We start from the raw sequence: 22828 nt of genomic DNA, 5'->3' as shown, positions 1-22828 counted from the left end.
ATCAAGAAGGTAAAACAGACCCTCTTTTCTTAATGCTGTCGACCTGGTGGGTGCTGAGGGAGCCGACTGATGTCTCTGCAGGGCCACTCTGGATTATCTTTGAAAGGTGACCAGGCACGTTTCCCAGCGAGTGGAAAAAAGATCGATGTCACTTCTGTCTTCAAGGAGAAGGTCCAAGAAGCTACACACCAGTCAGCCTCTGTTGGTGACTGGGAAGCCAGTGGAGTAAACTTCCCTGGAAACCATTTGCAAACGTCTAAGGGATAAGAATGTGACCAGGAGTACTGAGAGAACCTTGTGAAACACAATCAGAGGAGATGTTGCACCTGAGGGCAAATGGCCCCATGCATCTGTGCACACTGGGGTCGTCCTGTTGGAAAGCGGTTCTGCAGAAGCTGTGGGGGTCCTCACAGGCAAGAAGCCAGTCCTGCCAGCAGTGTGCCCCTGTGGCAAAAAGAGGCCACGAGCATTCTGGGCTGCATGTGGAAGTGTTGCCAGCAGGTGAAGGGATATGGTCGTCCCCTCCACTCCATGCTTTGTGGGAGGATGTAAAGAAGACAGGGTCAGACCTCTCTGCATAGTGTCCAGTGCCAGTACAAGAGACAGTGTGACCAGTACAAGGCCCAGTGACCTCATCCTCAGGGCTCATCTCTCATAGTGTCTGTGCTGGGACAGACCCAGACCTCAAATGGAACTGGCTGCGTTGCATCCCAAACCGCTGCCTTCTGGGAACAATGTGAATTTTTGGTTGGTTCATTTTAAAGGCCAAAATTGAGCAAGCTGGGGGAGATTTTAATTCCCAGAATGACGTGGGTCATTTTTTCCCCTGACTGCTGGCAAGTCAGCATGTCACTGCTCTGAGGGAACATCTATAAAACAGGAGGTGCTGAGCATGACATACAGAGATGGGAGATCTAGAAACAGCCCCTCCTGGAAATGCTCAGTGACATTAAAAATAGACATAATTATCAGTCAGATTAGTCTTAGGAAACATGCAAGTATCATGATTTTAAATGTTACTGGGAGTAACATTTAAGAAAGCTAAGATTTATTGCTTAATTTTGATGAGTGAAATAATAAATGGAGGAAATTTAACTTGGCTGGCCAAGCCCCTGGAGGTGGTTGTGTGTCGTGCTTGGCTGGTGGCTCAGGGCATCAGCTGCCCAAAGCGTGCTCTGCACACCCAGTGACATGGTTTTCAGAGTCGTCCTGCTTATAAAAGCAGAAGATGATTAATATGGCTGCTCTCACTGGTGCAGCGCTTCACAGCCTCACGGATTTATAGCAGTAGCCCAGTGCTTGTGCACAGAAGTGAAGGAGGTGCTGTGGCAGGGTGTTTGTGACCAACGTGCAGGACCTCACTGGCCCGCCAGGCAGAGTGCAGGGATGGCTGTGCTGAGGTGCAGGGCCGTGCAGGGCGGCCAGCACTGTTTTGCAGCACTCTGCTAGCAGTGCAGTGTCTTGGTTTTCAGTTATGGTTTGAGCACTTCTGCGTTTAAGGCCTTGCTTTGGTAAGCTGCTGATGTCTGTGGGGCCCTCTGTGCTTTGATAGCCACATCCCAGAGCACCTGACCTGCCTGCCTTGGCCCAGCTCCTCTTGTCCCATCCTGAGGAAGGTGTCCGCAGGACATGGGGGCCGAGGAAGCCAAGACAGAGGTACTGAAACATCTTTCCAGCATCACATGGGCGTGAAACCCACTTTCCATAACCCTGCTGAAGCTGTGAAGTTGGCTCTTCCCTGTAATGCAGTGGTGGGAGCTGTAGTGGAGTACACAGCATTAGCTTTTCCTTTCAGCTGAGAGCTGTTTCCTCAGGAGAACTGAGAGCAGGAAGAGCTGACTTGTGCTCTTCCAACTGTTAGAATACGTCCTTGCTTTGTGTTGGTTAAGTTACCTGCAAGTTACTGTGCTGTGCAGTAAATCAACACTGTGCCTGAACTAGTGGCTCCACAGAGGCCCTACAGGATATTCAAGCTAAAGAACGGAGTGGGCAGCAGACCCCCATGGCTCACAGCCTCCTTGCAGCTCAAGAGCTGCAGTGAATGCTGTCACTCCTGGTGCTTACCTGCAGATGGAAATGGAGTCAGACTTTTAAGTTTTCTGGATGCTCCTGGATGGTTAAAAAGAAAGAGGGAAGAAATAACAGGATAAGGTATTGGACTTGGACATGAGGAGAGCAGTGAGCAGGAGAAGGGTAAAAGAGCAGGCTTGCAGGAGAGGGGATGAAAGAAGAAGCAGGGCAAGATGAGGAGGCAAGCAAACAGGAGGGCATGGCATGAGGTCAGTCTTTTCCTCTCTGGAGGAAGGCTGCTGCTCAGCTGACTCACACTTCTCTGCCAAACAGCTGTTCTTTTAGAATAATAATAATAATACAGATGATGATGCAGCCTGTGGAAGACAACGCTCTTTGCTTGTTCTCTTTCCATCTAATAGCTGCTGAGGCAGTGTGGGTGGGCCCTTGTGGCTAACTGCTCTGCATCAGCACCATAGTGTGGGGGGCAATTACAAGAAAAGAAAATCCAGTATAGAACCCTTGAATCCAGACAGTCCCTGCTCCAAAGCATTCATGTCTTTTTGTATTGTTTTGCCAGCTTACATAAGACAGGAGCAGTGTGGGTTGCAGGGCACAGACAGAAGTGTCAGAGCTTTTAGGTAGTGAAGGAGGTAGACAGTGTTGCAAGAAGAATCCTCGTTCTGTATCCCATTGACGCCATGTCAGAGCAGAGGCAGTATGTGTGCAGTCTGGTTTGTGAAGCAGGAGCAGACCATGGGAAGGGAGCTGGGATGCATGTCCTCTGTAGGAGTGCTGCTGCTGGGGAGTGCTTCCTTTAATGCCTTTGGCTGTTGCTTTGATGGCCCTTTAAATCCAGATTTCGCTGCATTTGCTTGCCAGTGGATGAGGTAGGAGTAGCCAGTTTTGTTATCTACAATAAAAAATTATATATGCTGAACAAAAGTGATGTCTTCCAACTGGCAACATTTATCCTGAAAATTAAAGCAACAACACCTTTGAGAGAAAAGAAGGTAAAAAGCCTTTATGTTATATGTGATATATTGCTGCTATCGTTACTGAATGCCAAATGAAAATAATTCATCAGTTAACATTGTGGAGGAGCTTGCAGTACAGATGAAAGGTGACGTTAAATTATTTAATGAGGATAAATGCAACAGTGCAGAGGAAGGATTAGAAACATCCAAAGTACTCAGGACTTTAATTAGGAAGAGCAGAGCATCTTCCTCGAAATGAGGCTGTAAGGTAGAAGAAGAAAAATGTGCAAAGAGAGCTTTCCTTTCTTGTTAGATAAAACATAACTTACACTGATTTGCTCCGTGAAGCCGTGTTATCTATGAGCAAAGGCAGATGTAGGGGGGGATATTACAGCCCATGGGTGAGACGCTCAGTAAGTGGGCAGGTGTAGTACTGGGACACAGCATTGTATGTCCGTGAGAGAGAATTGCTTTATGTTAGAAGGGCAGTGCACCACAGGATGGGTTTTACAAAGCTCTGTCCTGGCTGATGTTGGTAGAAAGGGAAGCTGGTGTCTGAGATAAGGAACAAGCTCTTCATGCAGCTGTCTTTAACGTGTGTAGCATGGCTGTCAGTGACGCCGCAATGAGGAGTGTGAAAGGTAAAGATGGGAACTGAGCAACTGCTCCTTCCTATCCCGCTGATGTGTCGCTATGACACACATATACACCTTCATATTACCGCTAATCGTGGTAACGTGGTGGCATTTGGGGATCCTGATGGGGTACTTGTGGTGAGCACAGCACAAACCTGCCTGCCTCGGGGGTTCTCACAGTTATTAGTGGGAAGTCACATCAGCACAACAGTGTGATGAGGGCATGTCACCAGGTGGGCAGTGGGTGGGTAGGAGGGGCAGCAGAGGAGAGGTGGGTTGCTAAGGTGTAGATAACTCAATTTAGTGACACCAGTTGATGTGATTTATTTATTTTCGTTCTGCGTGAGCTTTGTGTTCATCTTTCTGAGTTTACATTAATAACTTTCACGTTCTGCAAGCGAGCACCGTGATATTTGTTCTGCTCCAGCTGTGAGCATGTAACTTCTCACTGAAACAATGAACACACTGGGTAGCGTGGCATTGCCCTTCAGCTGTGTGCAGTCTGCCCCTGGCACGAAGGGACCCAGCAAAGAGCTCCACACTGTACTGTTCACTCCCAGCAAAGTTGTCCTGGAAGATGCAGGTGCTTGGGAAGCCAGTAGCTCAGTGCCTGCCAGCAGGCTGGAGTCTGAGCACAGGTTTGTGCTGCCTTCATTTGTGTGTTTGAGAGAAGTCCAGAGCTAGCGTTGCTGTTGCTCAGGCCTATCACTGTTGCACATGGATTCTCAGGGCAGCCTCTCAGTCTTTCTTCTGCTTGTTCTTTGTCAGAGACAGAGCAACTGGGCTGAAGGGAGGTTTGTCGGTATTGAAAGCAAAGGAGGTGGATGACCGTAAGGGATGTCGTTCCCAAAAGGTGTTAGATAAGGAAGGAGAGGAGAAATATGTGGGTTCCAGGTCTGTTTCCCTCAGGTACTTCCCAGTCTGTGAATGCTGGCCAACAGGCTTCAAAAATATATTTATATTCCTTGAAACCTGACTTTTATGGATATGTATCTCGTAGTTAGTTGTGAGCTTTTCCAGTGGCATTTATGGGATTTTGTTGCTGTGCAGATTCTGTGGTTCCTTATGCAGGAAAAGCTGCTGTGTCAGTCTTCTGCTTAGGTGACGAGCAGGAACAGGGCCTTCATCATCTTCTGAGCTGCCTGCTTTCATTGAACCTGCAGGGACTGGTTATCTTCATATCCTTTCCTCTCTGATTTGGCTGATTCTGATGGATTCACAGCATGCTGGAGAAGCCTTGTACAAACAGGCACTCACGTGCACATCCTGGGTTCTTCACTTCCGTGGGAACCCGGAGAGCAGGAATGTAATGGCTAGAGATGAAAACTCAGTGAAGAAAAGAACTGATAATAGAAGCTATAGTGCTCAGAGATGACCTAGGAAGGTGACTCCATGACCTTACAGCCTCCATGCTTTGGCAACCTCTTGGAAGAAAACCAAACTCAGATATATCAGCTTCTGGACCTTCTCAAGACAAGGGCTGACAGGCTGGTATTGCGTTAACTTGAGTCTCATGGTCGAGTAAGATAAACTCTGAAGTGTTTTTCACATGTAAAATACTGTTTTGAGTGAACATGATTTTGCAACTTTTTGAGTGAAAAGCTGTGCAGAAAATAAGTTCTTGTTAACACTTTGCTTCTAGCCAATAAGAAGAAAGAGAAAGAACGCCCTGAGATCTCTCTTCCATCAGACTTTGAACACACGATTCATGTGGGGTTTGATGCCGTCACTGGAGAATTCACAGTAAGTAACTGCTGTGTTGCATATTTACTAAAACTTCCAGTTCCTTTATGGTAAAATAGCTGCCTGTTGCCAGAAACTACAGATGACAGCAGCCAGGCTGCAAAGAGAGACCTTTATTGGTTGAGCTTAGGGCTAGGAGTGTTCTGCTTCTGATTCAGGCTGCTTTTATTCTCCAAGGATTATTGGCAGTGTTTGTGGAAAACGAAAGCTAGAAAGAACGTAGGTGTACACTTCTGTCAGTCCCACCAGCTGGTACAGGGGTTGGTTATTCAGTCCTTAGAAAAGCATTGAAAAACCTTACACACATGTGCATAGTGTGTCTGTGCAGGCAGCACCAATGTGCAAAGTCCAGCCGCTCTGCAGACAGCTCTTGGAGGTGCTCAGGAAGTGGCAGTGCTGCCCATTCATTTTAATCCAGTAATCTTCAAAATACATCCATGGGTTAGGTGCTCAAATGCATTTCTGAGCTAATAAAGTAGCAGTCAGCTTGCTCTACTTACATCAGAAAGTATATGAAGCACTGGGAACAATGAGTCTGATAGAAGCTCCTTGAAGTCGGCAGGGGGCTTCAAAGCATTTTCTCTCAGACTGTTGCCTGGTGCTCAAACCGTTTGTCAGTGAAGTGAAGATGGCAGTGAGTTTACTTCTGATTGAGCTGTGGAGGTGAGAGGAAACATGAGCAGTTCTGTGTGCCATCAGTAGTACCCTGTGAGCTGAGTGGTCGGACCGCATTGTCACTGTATGTCGCACTGGTGTGTGTGCTGCATACACCACACAGGATGGGACAAATCATCTTCCCAGACAATGTACAGCTGATTTCTGGAATTTCTTCATCACTTTTTTACTTTTACTGCCACTTCTGTTTACCAAAAACATTCCCGAAGTCCGGAGGGTTTCTGTATGCTGCAGCAGCATTAGCAGCAGTAAAAGGAAAAAACAAACAAACAAACAAAAACTTAACTGCAGCTTGTCTTCAAAGGAGTGAAACTGAAATATTCTTTTAATTAAGAAACACAGTTACACTTAAAATATGTAGAATAGTTAATCAGCTTTTTTAAAACAGATGTCACTTATAAACACTTCTTACAGCCAAAGGAATAGTGACTCCTCCCATGCAGCTTGCCAGCACAGGTCTCATGTGCAGTCCTAGCAGAGCAAAGTGTCAGCCAGCAAGGGCACAGCTCTGTTAGGAACTTCTGTCGGCCCCCACAGGGTCTCTGTATGCGAGTGCTGCATCTCATGTCGCACAGGGCATGTTTGATTTGTCCCATCCTGCGTACAACTGGTGTATCAGCTGGGCAGTTCTACCAAAGGGACTGTCATGAGCAGAGTCATCTGAAGTGTCTCGCTGCCCGGTGATCACACTGTCTCCTTCAGAAGTTTGGAAGAGCCACGGGAATGTGCGATAAGTGTGTGGATGTATGGTTTCTTTGTGTTTGCTTGCTTTTGTGTTTCTGTTTGTTTGTTTGTTTGTTTCAAATGATGACAGTTGTCATGCTGTGTGTGTTTGCTCTGCTGGTTGTGCAATGCGTTGAGCCATTTGCTAACAGCCAGCAGCCACCTCCACTGCATTCCCTGATTCCCCAGTGCTGCATCTCCAGTCAAAGCTGGGAACACCTGCATGGACTCCTAAGCTTTGGCTTTCAGGCTTGAGCATCAAGCTGCTTTGTTGCTCCCGAACATATATATGTGTTGTATGTCCATTTCACCATGCTTGGAGCAACCACATTTGCTAAGAAATAGGACTGAAAGCTCCAAATAAAATTGGCTTGAAGCTGTTGGGTGGGAGCATGCTTCTAGAGCATTTTATTGACCTATTTTGAAGAAACATTTTCTGAATGGAGGAAGAAGCGTGGTTTGCAGGGCTTTGGTGTGAGTTCTGTGAGGCATTCATTTTTGAAACAGTCTCCTGATCCCCATTCTAGAACAAAACGTGTTCCAACTTTCTAAGTTTCAAGATGATGATATTAGCAAGTGGGAGAAAGGTGTGGTATAGACCCAACGAAGTTGCACATTGTTCTTCTGTCTAATAAAGCCTTTCTTTTGAATTGCCTCAGTTTTGTGTGGCACTTGTTGATCATTTGGGTTATGACAGCACACAGCCTCCCATTGTGAAATCTGGATGTGACCTGCTGCTTTCTCCATGGCACTCTGTTGACTCATGCTCTGGCCAGTTGTGATCTTGGGGCTGGAGAAGCATTTTGGATGTGTAGAGCCATTCAGAATTGCTTTAAGAACTGGACAATCAGCAGAAGCCTGGATATTTATCTTTTTGCCTTATAAAATTTTTAAGAATGAAATCTTGAGTAATTTTTCCAGTCACTTGCTGTTGATCCTCAGCAATGTGTTTTTTATAAGGGAGAGAAAAACTGGTATGAAAAAGAAAGGGGAAATAATGCTTCCAAACTTTGGAATGATTGTGATTTTTCTGTTTTCCTAAGCCTGTCTTCCTGTAGCCTGTCCACCACCCAGTCTATTTGATATCTGCCTCAGAGCTCCCATTTTAGATGGGACTTTCCCCATTTTGGCCCACTGGTTTCACCTCCTACCACCTTCTAAGTTGTCCCACATTCTGTTTTAACTTTCTTTTCTTTCTTTATTTACGTCCATTACAGCCAGATCTCTATGGCTCACAGATGTGCACAGGGAAGCTCCCAGAGGTGCGTCACAGGCCCAAAAGAAGCTTGCATCAAAGTGCTTCTTTGAGATGTCATAGCACTGCAGCAGCAGGTCGATGTGTGTGCAGTAGATTTGTTGCTTGGCTTATCCCACTTTTTTCATTAATCCCAAACTCTGGAGGCCCATGTCACACATTGTTTTGCAGAGAACTTAGGAAGAAGCTATATTGAAATGTTTATCTCTGTTGGGGTGGCACCAAGGGTTTAAGCTTAAATGCACTTCAGGTGTAGTGTTCCATTCCTAGGCCCTACAGTTTGCTGGTAGATGGTAGCCGTGCAGTAAATGGGGAAAATTACAGGCTCTCAAATTTAGGAAATTATACTGGATATTTAAAGCAATCTTTTGTTAATATGATTCCAGTGCAGAGTTGCAGCTTTCAGCGTTCTGATCAATTTCCAAATGCCTTCCTTGTTAGCTGTTTGAGATTCCACACGAGGCATTGGCACTCAGCCTGCTTCTTGCATCCTGAATTTCTGCATTTCTACAGTGGAGAACTTAAAACACTGCAGAATCTGAAAAAAGAGAGATCCTTAGCAGCAGCAGCAGCTGCAGTACAACTCAGTGTTACAATTTTGAGAATTTAAATGCAGAGGCTTAACCTCTCTGTGGTATCTGATGTGCTGAAAATTATTGTCAGGGTGGGGTTTACCTTTTGATCAGACAACAGTGATCATTTCAGCCATGTGTTTGCATTATTAAGCATTAAAAATCCAGTGTAAAGCTCCTAAAATACACAGCGTTGTCCACAAATATAGAATAGTCTTGTCATGTCTGCACTGAATCACCAGGAAAACAAGCTAATCCTCAAATCATTATTCCATGGAAGAGCAATGTTGATTGAAAGATGAGATTCATGCACTTTTTTTCCTATCACAATCATAACTTTCTTTTCTTTTTAAAGTCGGATCCTGGTTTTAGCTCTGTATTTTGATAGAGAAGAGAATGATTGCATCTACTGTATATGCTTCTAATTTTAATTGTAAAGCATCAATCAGAATTTCTGAAAGTAATCTTACAGGTAGCATGGGATCTTGGTAAAGTTCTGTACAACTGCAGCTGTTGTATGCTCGTAATTCACATTCTTTCCACTTGACATCTGCAGGGCATTCCAGAGCAGTGGGCCAGGCTACTACAGACCTCCAACATAACAAAACTAGAGCAGAAGAAGAATCCTCAAGCAGTTCTAGATGTCCTCAAATTTTATGATTCCAAAGAAACAGTTAACAACCAGAAATACATGAGCTTTACGTCAGGAGGTAAGTGAACATCTTGCTGCGAAAAAGGGGACGTCCAAGCTGAACTTCTAGAATGTCCAGTGGTCAACAGTCAACCTTAGAAAATTGCACACTGTGGGAAGCTCCACATGTGAGATGAGTTAATTTGCCCTTTTGTCCTCTGACTGTCATTGATACTCTGACTTGTCCTCTTGTTTTCAGAACTAAATCAGATACTAGATGGAGGTGTTGCTGCCATCACAGGCATTTGTGGCCAAAAATCGTGTTTACTTTTGTTTTGTTTCTTCTTTGCATCCTTCTTTTTTCTCAGTGTTCAGTTTGGGGTACGAAGGTTGTCTGTTTAGTTCATCTTATGAGTTACTGTTGGTACCTAAGAGCAATGGACTCTGAGGAATTTTTGTGTTATTTTATGAAGAATTTTAAAGGCTTTTTATATGAGCTATAGAGAAGATAAGGCTGCCACGTGTAAATGTGCAAAGAAACTCCAAATGGCTGCTGTAGTGGAGCCCAAAATGGGCTCTGGCCACAAAGGAAGAGAAGGAAGGCAGTAATGATGTCCAGAGCAACCTCTGCAGCGTTCCAGGAAGATCCTCATGAGCTAGGCATTACCTTGCTAAAGCCTGCAGACGTTGGTGTCATTTTTTTCTCTTGGTTGTGTACAGTCTGCAGAATTGTAGTACAGCATTGCAAAAACAAGAAAGTGAGAGCAAGTCTGTGCTGTAGTTTGCTCTTTTTTTGTTTCCTTTGGCCTATTTTTTTTTCATTTTGCTTAACAAGCGCTGGCTTGCTATAAATCCAGCAAAAAAAGCAGAGGATTTCCTAAAAGCAGTGTATCTGGGTTCTGTTGATGTGTTCTGCTGTTTCTTAATAAGTGAGACACATTCAGAATGAAAATATCAGCAAGGTACATTTACTTGGTAAAGCCCGTGTTGGCATGTTCAGCTAATGAGGGGCTGTCTGCCTCCAGCAGCATTTCAGACTTAACCTGCAGCCGTTCAAATCCTCCTTGTGGAAGTCTGGCAGCAGGGTCTCTCATTTCCTCCATTTGCTGGTTCAACCCATACAACCTCCAAAACGCAGAGTGGGGCAGCTGCTCTGAGCTCCTTCTAAAAACTGTGCAGTTCTTTCCAGAAGGTGTTAATACTTGTCATTGTTTGTAGGGAAAGCATCTTTTTCCTAATCATAATTAAAGAATTTAACTGTCTAACTTGATACTTAATGTCCATTAAGGTAGCAAGTACTTCTGTGATGAGTCCTGAATTCACAAGAATTAGTGTTTGCTCCCAAACTCAACATTACCCACAGTTTGAGGGAGGGGTGTATCTGTGTTCAGCATTGAAAGTAGGACTTTACATCTTGACAGAGCTGTTACTGCTCTGTGTTGCAATAGCAGTGCCCAAACCACGGGGCTCCCCAGAACCTCTGTGGGGATGTACACTTAGCAAGCTGGAGAGCATCAGTGCGTGCAGCTTATTAAACAAACAGCTCTCTGGGGGAACAGAAGCATTGAATGTTAAAGAACAATTTGCATTTCTTTTTTTTTTAACCATTTTTCTTCGTATTTTATTTACTGGCAAAGCAGGGATAACAGTAGACTCAAGGAACAGAGGGGAAAAAAACCCACCCTGCTATGTTGTTACCTTGCTTTCTTTGTGAAATAACTCTTGCTACTGGAGTGTTGTGAAAGAAAAAAACAGTGTCAGTTTGAACATACTGTTGTGTGGGATTCCCCACAGCAGGTACTGCTTTATAACTGTGTTGCTTTCCCTACACATTGCAGATAAAAGTGCCCATGGATACATAGAAGCCCATCCTTCGGTGAGTGTGAGCTTCATTTTCCTTCTGTAGTGCTTGGTTGCAGAGCAGAAGTGAGCTTTGGCTTCTGTGAGGTCATGCTACCTGGTGGGCTGCAGGGAGGTACATCTTAGTGTCTCCCAGAGCACCAGTCTTCTAATTTTCCCTTTAAGAACTTTCCTACATATGAAAGTCTGGTTTTGCAGCCAGAAGATTGCTTACTGTTCTTAGCCGTGGTGGAATATATAATTCACAACAATATGCAGTACTGTCTAATTAGCCCATTTTAATATAGCTTTAGCAACTTAGGATTCGTTTCTATTAAATTTCATGATTTATCCTCAGTACAGCTGGTTATGTAGCTGAATATGAATAAGGTTATAATTGATATGTAACTCACTGGAGCCATTGAAAGAAAGTTTTAAATAATGATTCACTCTAATTAATACTGAATTGCCATAGCAATCCCAAAGATGTACTCATGACATTCGCATTAATATTGACCAGATTTATTAGTGTTAATGTTGCTGCATTAAATAGCAAATGATTGAGTGGGGATTTGGCCTTTATTTTCAAGTGCTAAGCAACGTAATTTTAGATCTGTGATTACACAGCAGAGACTGTGTAGAATTAAATGAAAATCATCTTTGTTTACTTTATTTGTTGTTGTTGCTTTTCAGTTGATGCCCCTTTCATTATCTTTTATAGAACAAAACTTCTAAAGGCAGTTTGGGTCCCATGGGAGCACTGTGGGGCCTTCCCAGTATCTGTCCCCATCTGTGGCATTCCAGAGGGTGCTGCAGTACTCCGGTCTGTGCTGGGGGTCAGCCCTGGGGAGGTGCCCGTGGGCAGCATGTGGGCTGCTGCTGTCCTGCAGAGCAAACTGCACCGACAGGAGCGAGCAGCCCTTGCAGTCAGTGTAATTTCATTTCACTCCTTAATGGGGGTCTGGCATTAAGTAATATGACATTGTATATGTTCTAGCTGCACAGTTCAGTTCTGTCAGACCAAACGTGGAGCCCAGTGGAAAAAGTAGTTAATGAGAGTTGAACAGAACAGAAATGTGATTATTCCCTTCCTTATTTTTTCCTAGATCATTTTTTCCCCATGTAAGCAAACTGCTCATGATGATCTCTTTCTATAGAAAGAGATATGCAGATCTAATGTATGGCAGTGCCATACACCTTTATCATTGCTCTTTAAACCAGTGTTTAGAATATCTTGGGTATCAGTCTGTACTTATACAGGCCGTATTGGTGGCCTTTCTCTCCCTTTACCATTAAAAGGTTGGTGCTGAAGCAGGGTCTCATGGAGCACACTGTGTTGTTGCCAGGCATAGCACAGGTATGGCGAGGGGCTCCTGCTGCCTGCAGGGCAAAGTGAGGCAGAAGTAGTGGGGGATCTGTTTGCTGCCTTATGATTAGGGAAAGAGGACAATAGCGAAAAAGGAGCTGCTAAACAGGGAAATTTGGCTCTGTGAAAGCATGCAATATGACCACCCCAGGGGTGAAATAAAAGAGAAACAAGCAGCCTTTCCCTGCAAAATAAAATTCCTGGCAAGACAATGCGGGAGGCTTTGCGTGTTGAAGTGTGTTAATTAACCTAGCCAGCAGACACCTGTTAACTTAATTAACTGCTACCATTTCTGCAATGCCAAAGCAATTAACTAGTAGCCAGGTGGGGTTTCTAGTGATATATTCAAACATTACTTTTGGTGAAATCAGACTTTGAGAAAACTGATGGGAATGATTTAGCTGTTTTCACATAATTTATTGCTCCAGTGATGTTTGGGCACAGTTCAGGAGCCCACTAGTAGTTTACTATGAATAAGTATAGAGCAAAAATGAAAAACACTGAGGAGAATTAACAAAGCATGGTAACCTTTAACTTTTAAGTGGTGGTGGTGGACTGAAGGGTGTTGGGCCTTGCTGTAGGGATGCAGAGGCTGTTGGTGATATCTGAGCAGACAGAAGTTGTTCATACTTGCCAGACTTCCCAGTGCCCAGTGGTGGCTGTCACTCATGGTACTGTCTGTCTGCAGAGCACAAAAACAGCATCAGAACCCCCATTAGCACCATCGGTTTCTGAAGAAGAGGATGAAGAAGATGAGGAAGAAGAAGATGACAACGAACCTCCGCCTGTTATTGCCCCACGGCCTGAACACACAAAATCAGTAGGTCCTGGCTTTGGGCAGCACTGCTGCAGTGCCGTTCCGAGCTGTGTGTTTGTGGGTGAGGGCTGCAGTTCAGCCATGGCTGTTGCTTCACCCAACCTGCTGATGCCAGGAGATCTGCTTGAGCTTAATTGTCTAGTTGAGAGTTTCCTGATGCTGATTAAAACAGTGAATTTTATCTTAGTGTCAGATAAGAGGTAGCACTGTGTCGTTCAGTGCTACTGCTGAAACAGTGCACAAGTTGGTCCATAGGACCTGTGTAGGGAGAGCAGTCATCAGGTGCCTTTCACATCCTGTGGGACATGTACACCTCCATCCCCTGGAGGTACCCTCCCTCTCCACGTGTAAGGAGTTAAATAAACTGCTTAGGGTTGCACTCTTGCATGACAGAAGTTTGGTGAGAAGCATGCTACCCAGGTGTGCGTTGTAAAGAGCAAGTAGAAATCTAAAGGACTGGAATGGAGCTCCTAGTGGAACTTAAAACTTGAGATCACCAATGGGAAGTTAGTTGAGCAGCTGCGATGAGAAAAGGGAAATGCTCTGTTTCTGTTCAAGCACCTGTCTTAACTGATCAAACCACTCCTGATGATGAGTATTTCTGTTGCAAAACTGTTGCCTTAAGTGCTATGTTGGTTCCGTCCCTGAAATTTTTAAGAGTTCCATTACATCAGTCATTTTGTTTCCCGCATAAATAGAGGAGCAGAAGGGAACAAGGCTCTCAGACCCCAATACATCTTTTTCTGTAGTCTGTCAACACAGTAAATTAACCATTTGTCACTTTCCAGAAAATAAATGAAAATTGAGCCCTGACCCTGAACTTGTATAAAGCTAGCCTTTGTTTTCCTTATCCACGTTGAGAAGTGGAGAGTGAAAATGAACGTTTTAAGCCCTGGATGTGGCAGGTAGCATCTTCCTGGCACCTCTGTTTGAAATATGGTTTCAGGGCACCTCTGCAGGTCACCTTTTTGACATGAACCGTTTATTGTCACAGATCTACACGCGCTCCGTAATCGAACCTGTCGCTGCACCAGCACCAGCTAAAGAAGCCACCACTCCCCAGCCTGAAAACTCCAACACAAACACTTTGTACAGAAACACAGACCGGCAGCGGAAAAAATCCAAGATGACAGATGAGGAGATCCTAGAGAAACTGAGTATGTACTTGTATTTCCTGTCTGATAAAACAGTGTCCTGTGTGCATATCTCAAGTACGTGGAGAAGCGTTCATCTTCAGTTTAGCATCACTGGGTCTTACAGCTCCTTATGCAAACTGTTACTGTGCCTGGAAGGAGTGGGAGAACACTGTGGGTATTCCTTCTGCCTCCAGGGGCAGCTCTGACTGAGTTGGATTTGCCTGAGCTTCTGTCTGTGCTGAAGGCTAAAGAGGAGATTATTTCTGCTTCAGCAGAAGGCTGTGGCCTAGTGAATGTCCTAGTGAACTTCAGTGTGCTGATGCCCAAAGTTAAAAGAATATTTGGCTTCCTAAATTATCTTAAATTCCTGACTTCTCACCAGTCATCAGAGCCAACATATTTTGCAGAAATTTCTTGGATTTGTTGGTTGTTTTGTTGTTGTTTGTTTGTTTGTTAACCAGTAGACAGTACAGAATGAAGCAGATTCCTTCAGCTTCCATTGGGTCTCCTCCCCAGGATGTTTTAGTGCTGTAGTTACTGGGGTTACCATCAGTTGTACCAATGTTCCTGAGCTTGTTGTTAGAAGGATTCCCCATTTAGTCAAAGAGGACTCCTTTGAAAGAACCATGAATGGAGAAGAACAGATGTTCTCAGTGTACCCCAGAAGAAAATACTTTTTATAGCAATCCTTATTTTATTTCTTAGCTTTATACTTATAAAGATGCTTCAGCGAGGCACACGTATGTGACCTGGCCAGATAGAACTGCATTGCAGGTGTTTCTCAGGAGCTGTAGCCTCTTGCATACCCACTGCATATTCCTCAATTTTTGTGGCACTTTGACATAGCTAATTCCCAGTGAGTTACTACTGGAATCCTAACTGTTGGCCCTAAAGCCCTCCATGGATCATACAAACACATGAAGCTCTTAGGGATTCTATAGCACAACCCATTTAATCAGCTTCTTGCATGTACTAGCTTGCAGCTCTGTGTTATCAGATAGTAACCTGCTGGGTTCATAAGATATCTCAGTTCATTCTGTGTCTCCTGCTACCTGGTAGCACAGTCAGTGGATTGACTCCTGCCCCCTGTGTTTGATCCCAAAGCTGATAATATTACACCTTTAGTGGGGGGCAACCACTTGCAAAGAGCCCAGTCTGGCTGTGGCTTCTTCCCAGTAGTCCTTCAGAGGCTGATTGCTGTGAAAGCCAGTCGTGGTGTCTCACGTTCCTTCCCTGACCAATGGCGCATGGCAGAGGCTGAAGCCTTTCCTAGCTGTGAGATTGCTGCTGCTGGTGTTGGGGTGTTCTGTGCCCTGGGATGGACAGGACTGTTAGAACTGAATGTCACTGCTGGAAGGGAGCGGTGACGGGACAAGTTCCATGGCTTTGGCTGGGAGATAATGAAATAATTAAGGCGTTTATTCCAGAGCAGGAGGTTCACCTGCAGGTATGTCAGCTTATAAAGGGAGATTATAGCTCCTTCAGCCGAGGCTGTTTGAGGCAGGCTTCTGCCATGAGATCTGCAGGCACGTGCATACTTGAATGTAAGCGTGCATATTATTTATTGACACTTGTGGACCTCAAATGGAGACTGAGCCCTTAAGTTACTGCAGGTTATGCCTTTGAAGTGTTGTGTGCTTTCATAGTTCGTTTTTTTTCTTAAGAATTTGATACTCGTTGAACAAGGTCAGAAGATCTGCCTTGGGCAAACTGAGATGTGGGCAGTGAAAATCTTTCTTTGCTTTTATAAAGCTATCTGAAATTGTGGCCAGTGCTCGTTTGTAATAGTCCTGGGCTGACTACATCAAAACATGTGTGTTTGTGTTGGTTTTGTTTGCTTTTGAACTCACAGCACTTCTTCACCTTGCCGACTTCCTCTGCAATTGATTTCATGCTTCTTTTATGAAGGTGTCCCCTGCCTTCTTTTATCTTAAATTGCTTTCCTAATTCTTCTCTGCTTGAAATAACCTGGGCTTTTGTAGAGACAATTTCATTACACGTTTTCCTAGGGAGTAAAGCCTGTAATATTGAGATAAGATCAAACAAAACTCTGTCTGTAATGAAATCATGAATATGTTCTGCTGCAATTATAAAACAGAAGTGGCCAAATTGTGCTTTCTTATCCATTTAATTTAGGACTTGATAAAGGAAAGTTCTTAAAGACCTCACAGTAATCGGTGTGTTAGTCTTGGTCCAGCACAGGGAGTGCTCCTCTGAGCTGGAGCTGCACACAGTCAGGCTGCTGCTTCCAGTGCTGTGCTATTGGACAGACATTGGCTCAGTCACAGGAAATCAGCCACAAACAATTAACAGGCAGAAGCAGCCACTCAGGTACTGAACTGCAGAAGTTTGAGCTGCAAAATCAGTAGTAAGTTTGGAAAATTGTTATTCAAAATACCTGTTCTCCAGTCTCTTTTTTTCTGTATTCTTTTCTAACACAAACTTCCATGAACTTCTGCTCTCGGTCCTGGTGGAGAAGCAGTTCCATTCACTTGCTGAGGATAGCACCTTACCAGACACTGACGACTCGGGGTTTTTCCTATTACCTGCCTTTGGTTAGAGAAAGGGAGACCCAGAGTCCCGTGGTCATATTCCTCTTGGCTGAAGAGAGAGACCATTGAGAGGGCCCATTTTTGTGCAGCAGACTAAAAGCTTCACCTTCTGTTGCACGTTTTGGTGAATCCCACTTTGGTTGTGGTGCAGACCAGGCAGGTGGCACTGGGTGAGCTCTTGCTGCATGGCCCATTGGGAAGGATGGCACAGCCCAGGTCAGCTGCTGGTACCACACAGAGCTGGTGGTGCTGTGACTGCTGGAGGTGAGGAGGAGGTTGCATGCAGGGGCAGCAGCCCGTCCCTGCCTCTGCTGCAGCACTTGTGTCTATCAGCACCCTGCTCTGCTTTAGCTGCAGTAAGGAACCCAACACTGAGGTCAGTGTAACTGAGGTGGAAGAAGCAATGCAATTGCATCCAAGGGATGCAGGTTACATTGTGCTGATTATAAAGAAAAAATGATTGTCTTCTCTTGCATGGCCTTGGTTCTGTTTTTATTTTGCTTTTCATTTTGAAGTTTTGAATTGCCATTTAGTCATCAGCTTAGGTGCTGCCATTTGTATTTTTGGCAACTATTGGACCAGAAAAAACAATACTGTTTTTGAATTACTCCTTCGAATTTGTTTGAATTTATCAGATTTGGGCTCTTTCACTTGGTACAAACATAGTATCCTAATTACTGCACTCTCCTTCTCATTCAGACTGCCTACGTCTCTGAGTGGGCAGGAAACCAGCAAGCTGTGCATGTTGTCATTGTGGCTTCAGTGGCACACGTGCTCCAGACTGCTTCTGGACCTCGGCTGCCCCATGCCCATGGCAGCAGCCCACCTGCCCTGCTTTGTGTGTCCTGCACCTGCACTGGTGCAACCACAGCATCTCACTGGTGCAGCTTTCCTTGCAGTGTCAGCTCCTGAGGTGTACTGCTGGTCTCCTAAGGCAGCGTGGTTCTCCTAATGGTGAAAATCAGCATTTGTGCACCACTGAGAGTCAGGCCAGATGCTTGTTGCCTGGATCAGAGTGAAGGAAAGGAGTGCAGTTGTTAGAATGGCACAAGCAAGGTCTCCTTTGTAGCTTAACCCGATAATCAATTATGAGGATCATAGTTTCTAAAAATAGTGTTACAAGATGTACTTTTTTTAAAAGGGCGAGACCAAAATTTTGGCAAACGACTGAAAAGCTGAGAAGAGTTCTACCTGGAAACACTACACTGTAGTCTTCCTATTCTGACAGTGAATCTCTTCATAAAAATTGGTTCCAGAACCCTAGGGGCATTTAATCTTTGAGAGTATTAAACCTTCTGTAGAATCAGAGTATTTATCTATAAGGAAATAAGGCTCTGTTATTCCAGATCTCGTCAGTGTTTGTAAACAGAGAAGCACTTGCACTGATACTTGCTCATTTCTGATTTCCATCTCCTATGAGTTTTCTTCTGTGCTGTCAGTTCCCTGTCACACAGAGCAATCTCCAAAGGACTGCAGGAAGCCAGTTTCTGTGGGGCTGCCTGTGCTGCTGCCAGCTTTGCTGTTGTTACCCAACAGCCCACATGCAGCTGGCAGCCCTGGGCAGTGTGGCTGCATTTCTGATCTGTCCGAAGGCGGTATCTCCATTTTCAAGTGAACATCTTTTATCTTCTTTCTTTCAGGGAGCATTGTGAGTGTGGGAGACCCTAAGAAGAAATACACTCGATTTGAAAAAATTGGCCAGGGGTAAGTCGTGGGCTGGGTATTTTGCTGCTCTGATAGCAAAGTGGGAACCTGGGCAAGCTCCAACACACTCAGACACTGGATTTGGATTCTCCAGCCTCTTGCTTCTTACAAGTATTTTAGCTATGGCCAGAAGGAATTGTCAAAGACCCCTTGCTGCTGCTGTCCTCTTCTTAGAGGACATAGTTCTTATATGTTTTAAAATAATAAATGCACGTTAGGGAAAGAAGAAAAAAATTCTGCTTCCTTGTCTGAAGGAGCAACTTACCAAATAATACTTGTCATGTAAATAAAAGCTCTCAATAACATTTTAAAATATATTACCAATAAAAATACTCTGATGACTGAGAGTATAACCACATAGTTTAGAAATTGAAACAGACACAAAACAAAAACAAAAACAAAAAAATTAGTAATAAAGGTGGTGTAGATGTGCAGTGTACTTCGCATGGGAACTCACTGCCTGCCTGATGGTACACTGCTGAGATCCTGCAGGATTTGGGGCTCTGTCAAAAATGATCTGCTGAGCTGTTCTCTTTGGAAACCTTACTTACTCTAATTGGGACTGATCTGAAATGCTGCCTATGTGAGGAAGTAAGAACAAGAGAAGTGACATCGAAGCTAGATATCTGAGACACATTTCAAATATTGGCAGACTCCCTGCTTGGTCCAGGTTTTCTTCCTTGGCTGTGTTGTAATTTCTGGAGGTCTGATGCCGTTTCTGTCAGACCAGGAGCATGCTGCTGCCTGTGCATGGCAGAATGCTGCTTGCTGACATCAGGAGATATCATTCTGCCTTAACAGTGAGGTTTGATCTCAGAGTAGCATGTTGCTGACCTACAGCTGATACATACTGAAGAAAGCTGGGCACGCTCATGCTCTTTCTCTGGCAGGCTTTTCAGTAGATAAATCTGATTTGATAGGACACTTGTGGGGAGGTGTTTCTTCTCCATCCACTGTATAAAACCCTTTCTGAGACTGGATTGCTTTCTACCTGCAGCTTTGGTTCTTATTGTCACTTGGAAAAATATCACTGGACACTCAGAGCCATGCCAGTCTCCCAAAGATAAGTGTCAGCTGAAGAAGTGAGATTCGGAATAAACATGTGAACAGATTCTTGTTGTCAGTCACAAAATGACCGTCGTCCTCACTCACTGTCTTTTGTTTTGACACTGCTAGGAGTGAGGTTGTACAAAAGTGCCTCAGCAACTGGTGGAAAGGCAGGTGGCCTTGAAAGGACATGGAGATAGGTTTCCTCTGGGATGTTGTGCAGCTAGAAAGTTGGATACCCTTCTCACAGGGGGGCTGGTGTGCTGTGGTAGTGCTATGGGTTGAGTTAGATGGAAACAGCAGTCCTGGGGGATAGCTAGACCTGTGCTGGGTGTCTTTCAGACCTTCATTGCTATTGCAGTGAGCACATGAATGTGGGACTGTTTTGACACCTGTTCTTGGACTTCAGCTGTGCATAAAGGTTTTATTTAAGACTTGCTGTAGCTTTTATAATCTAAATTACGGTAACTTTTCTTCTCAGATACTAGAACAGTGAGTGCACTCAGTAATGTTTCTTCGTCCCACAGTCCGTACAGGAGTTGGGCTGGCATTTAGGCCCTCAGTGTTACACTGCAGGGAAGTGAGCAGCTTTTCAGCACTGAGTGGGTGCAAGGCTGTTAAGTGAGGTGTGGTTACAGCAGATTCTTACATTGGGAAAAGTGAACTGAGCAGCCCGTAGTGCCTCATGGCTCCATGCCTTGGTAAGCAAAAAAACAGTGTGATGGTTTTTTAGCCACGTTGCAGTGAACAGCAGCCAGCTGAAGCACAGGTCTGATTCAGTGCTGAATCTCTGGTTTGTAATTTTAGTCCAGTTTAGGACTGAAGATGCTGCTGACACTGGAGGGAACTTCGTTAACTGGTGCTTGATAAAGGGGCTGTGTTTGCTCCAGCTGTGCTTAGCTAGGAAAGACAAAAGCAGGATAGAGCCAGGAGCAGTCTAGTTTCTGGTGATTGGTTTGTTTGTTGGCTTTAGCAGTTTGTATTTCACTGCATCTTAGTGAAGCAGATCTCGCTGTATGTTCTGGTACTTGCCTGACTGCATTAAACTGAAGATGCTACAGAAGAATTTAAAAGTTAGATACAGATCAGAAATTATAGCTGCTTCGAAGTAAAAGTCTTTAATGCAGAGTCACAGAGCCTTTGCAATTAATTCACAGCCTTACTTAAATTCCTCACCTTTATCTGAGCTCTTCACAGATGGCCTGGAGCACACCAAAAGGCATCTTCATTTAAATAGCTATTTTTAAATAAATCCTGACAGGACTGTACTCAGGAGGTACAGCACAGTGTTAGAAAATCTAAATAAATGGTGTTGGCTTTTTGTGAAAACAAATTGGATTAATCTCAACAATTAGTCATAGAAAAACGCATTTGCATTTATATTAAAAGAGTACATAGCATGTCCAATGATAGCATTGTTCCCAACACTGCTGTGCAGGGCTGCTGGTTGAAGTAAGGCTTTCAGAAATATTTCAGCCTGAGATAAACAGAAACAAACCAGGCAGTGGGGCAAAAATGAGAAAACTGATGTTGTGTTTTCAGATACCAGAACACCTGCAAGACACACATTCCTACTTCTCAAATCTCCAGACTCTCCCTAGCCTTGCTGTCTGTGCAGCCATGGGTTTCTTAAATGATGGCAGCACACACCCAAAGGAAGCCCCAGTGGAGTTTACAGGGCCACACTGTCTGATAAACTCAAAGGGATTTCATCTGATGATGGCCCTTCTTAGCACGGCAGGGGAAGAACCTCTTAATGAGAGGCAGATGGCAGGCAGTGCATAGCACTGTGTGGTCTGCAGGTCACCTATTTCTGGTGGCTCTGTACCACCACCTAAGTCTGTTGTGGAAGCACAATGCAGACACCATGAACAGTCCTTCGTGTCTGGTGCACCTAACGAGCAGCTGCTGAGTGGCTCCTGACAAAGAGAAGCTGCCTTAGGCTCCCCTGTTTTGGGTCACACTCAGGTTTTATGTGGGATGTCATATATCCTAGCCTGCTCCAGCTGTGATGTGTCAGGAGGGCTGGAGAATAATTCCTTGCATGCTAAGAAAGCTGTCTCCAGATCCTTTCTTCAGAGGGCTGACGTGCATTTGGATTCCCAGAATGACTAGAAGCCTCAATTTTGCAGATAAATTCAAATAAGAAGTCTAAGAAGGTGTAGCTAGATTTCTTGTTAAATTTCATGGGGCAAAAAAATAAACCAAACATCAAAAAAATAACAGCAAAGCAAAACTGGGGAATATTTTCCAGGGGCTTTTTGGGGGAAGGTGAAAACAACTCCCTCCTTACATTTTGAACTAAAATAGTTCAGGAGGTGTATTGGAGATGTGCACCTGCCCTTTCTCAGCACATTGGACATTGATCTCGGATTCCCCACCTGATGGAGGGTGGCTGTGCTGTGTGCTGCTGGAGGGCTGAATGAGCGAGGGAGGGTAGGACCACTGCAGGCAGCAGAGATGTTCCGTCAGGGCTTGTTCTCACTCCAAGACACAAAACCACTTCTCATTCTTTGGTTGCTGTTTTGTTTCTAGGGCATCAGGAACTGTTTATACAGCAATAGACATTGCCACAGGACAAGAGGTAAGCACCAGCTGTCCCAGCTGATTTTGCAGCACTCAGTGTTTTCCCCTCTGGCAGGAGCTGGGGATGGGCTCTCAGGGTGCCTGTAGGTCTGTAGCACACAGGCTGTTCCTCCTCAGCATGGATTGGTGTCAGCTTGCAAAGAGCATCAGCTGCTGTCTTCAGCTTTTTGGAGAAAGCCCTTCAGTAGCATTGTGGTTCTCTGCCTCCATAACTGAATGCTTACTGGGCTGTCTGCTCTCCTGCAACCATTGCACAGAGGTGCTGATCAGCACCTGAAGAGGTGCCCATGAGTTCCTGGGCGAGGTTGTCCTGGTGCCCCTGGGCACTCTGTGCCTGAGCTGATGCTTCACCCTTAGCATCTAAGGGCAGACCTAAGCGATGTATTTCCTTTTGTCTTCAGAAGAGGTCGGTGCTCTCCATGGTGTTGTTGGTCCCATCCCAGTACTATGTTATGTCTGTCATCCCTCAATGAATATTTTAGAGATGTCTGTAAATAAATCTGAACAAGCTTTCAGGCCTGATTAAAAATGTTTTTATTGCCCGTGTAAACGTGTTAGGT

General features: G+C 44.7%; 1 protein-coding gene across 1 annotated transcript in view; it reads left to right on the top strand.

The window, feature by feature from the left end:
• The window catches only part of PAK3 (p21 (RAC1) activated kinase 3), a 35586-nt gene that overhangs the window by 4935 nt on the left and 7823 nt on the right, over positions 1–22828 (top strand). Inside the window, exons 3-9 of the mRNA XM_003208437.4 lie at positions 5265–5365; positions 9147–9300; positions 11060–11097; positions 13115–13246; positions 14238–14400; positions 18572–18635; positions 22218–22266. Of these exons, the coding sequence (XP_003208485.1) occupies positions 5265–5365; positions 9147–9300; positions 11060–11097; positions 13115–13246; positions 14238–14400; positions 18572–18635; positions 22218–22266 (701 nt within the window). The remainder of the gene's footprint in view (positions 1–5264; positions 5366–9146; positions 9301–11059; positions 11098–13114; positions 13247–14237; positions 14401–18571; positions 18636–22217; positions 22267–22828) is intronic.

The sequence above is a fragment of the Meleagris gallopavo genome, chromosome 9 (assembly GCF_000146605.3).
Source record: "Meleagris gallopavo isolate NT-WF06-2002-E0010 breed Aviagen turkey brand Nicholas breeding stock chromosome 9, Turkey_5.1, whole genome shotgun sequence".
NCBI classification, from domain to species: Eukaryota; Metazoa; Chordata; class Aves; order Galliformes; family Phasianidae; genus Meleagris; species Meleagris gallopavo.
The sequence above is the reverse complement of the archived record's forward strand: the minus strand, read 5'-3'. Positions and strand labels throughout refer to the sequence as shown.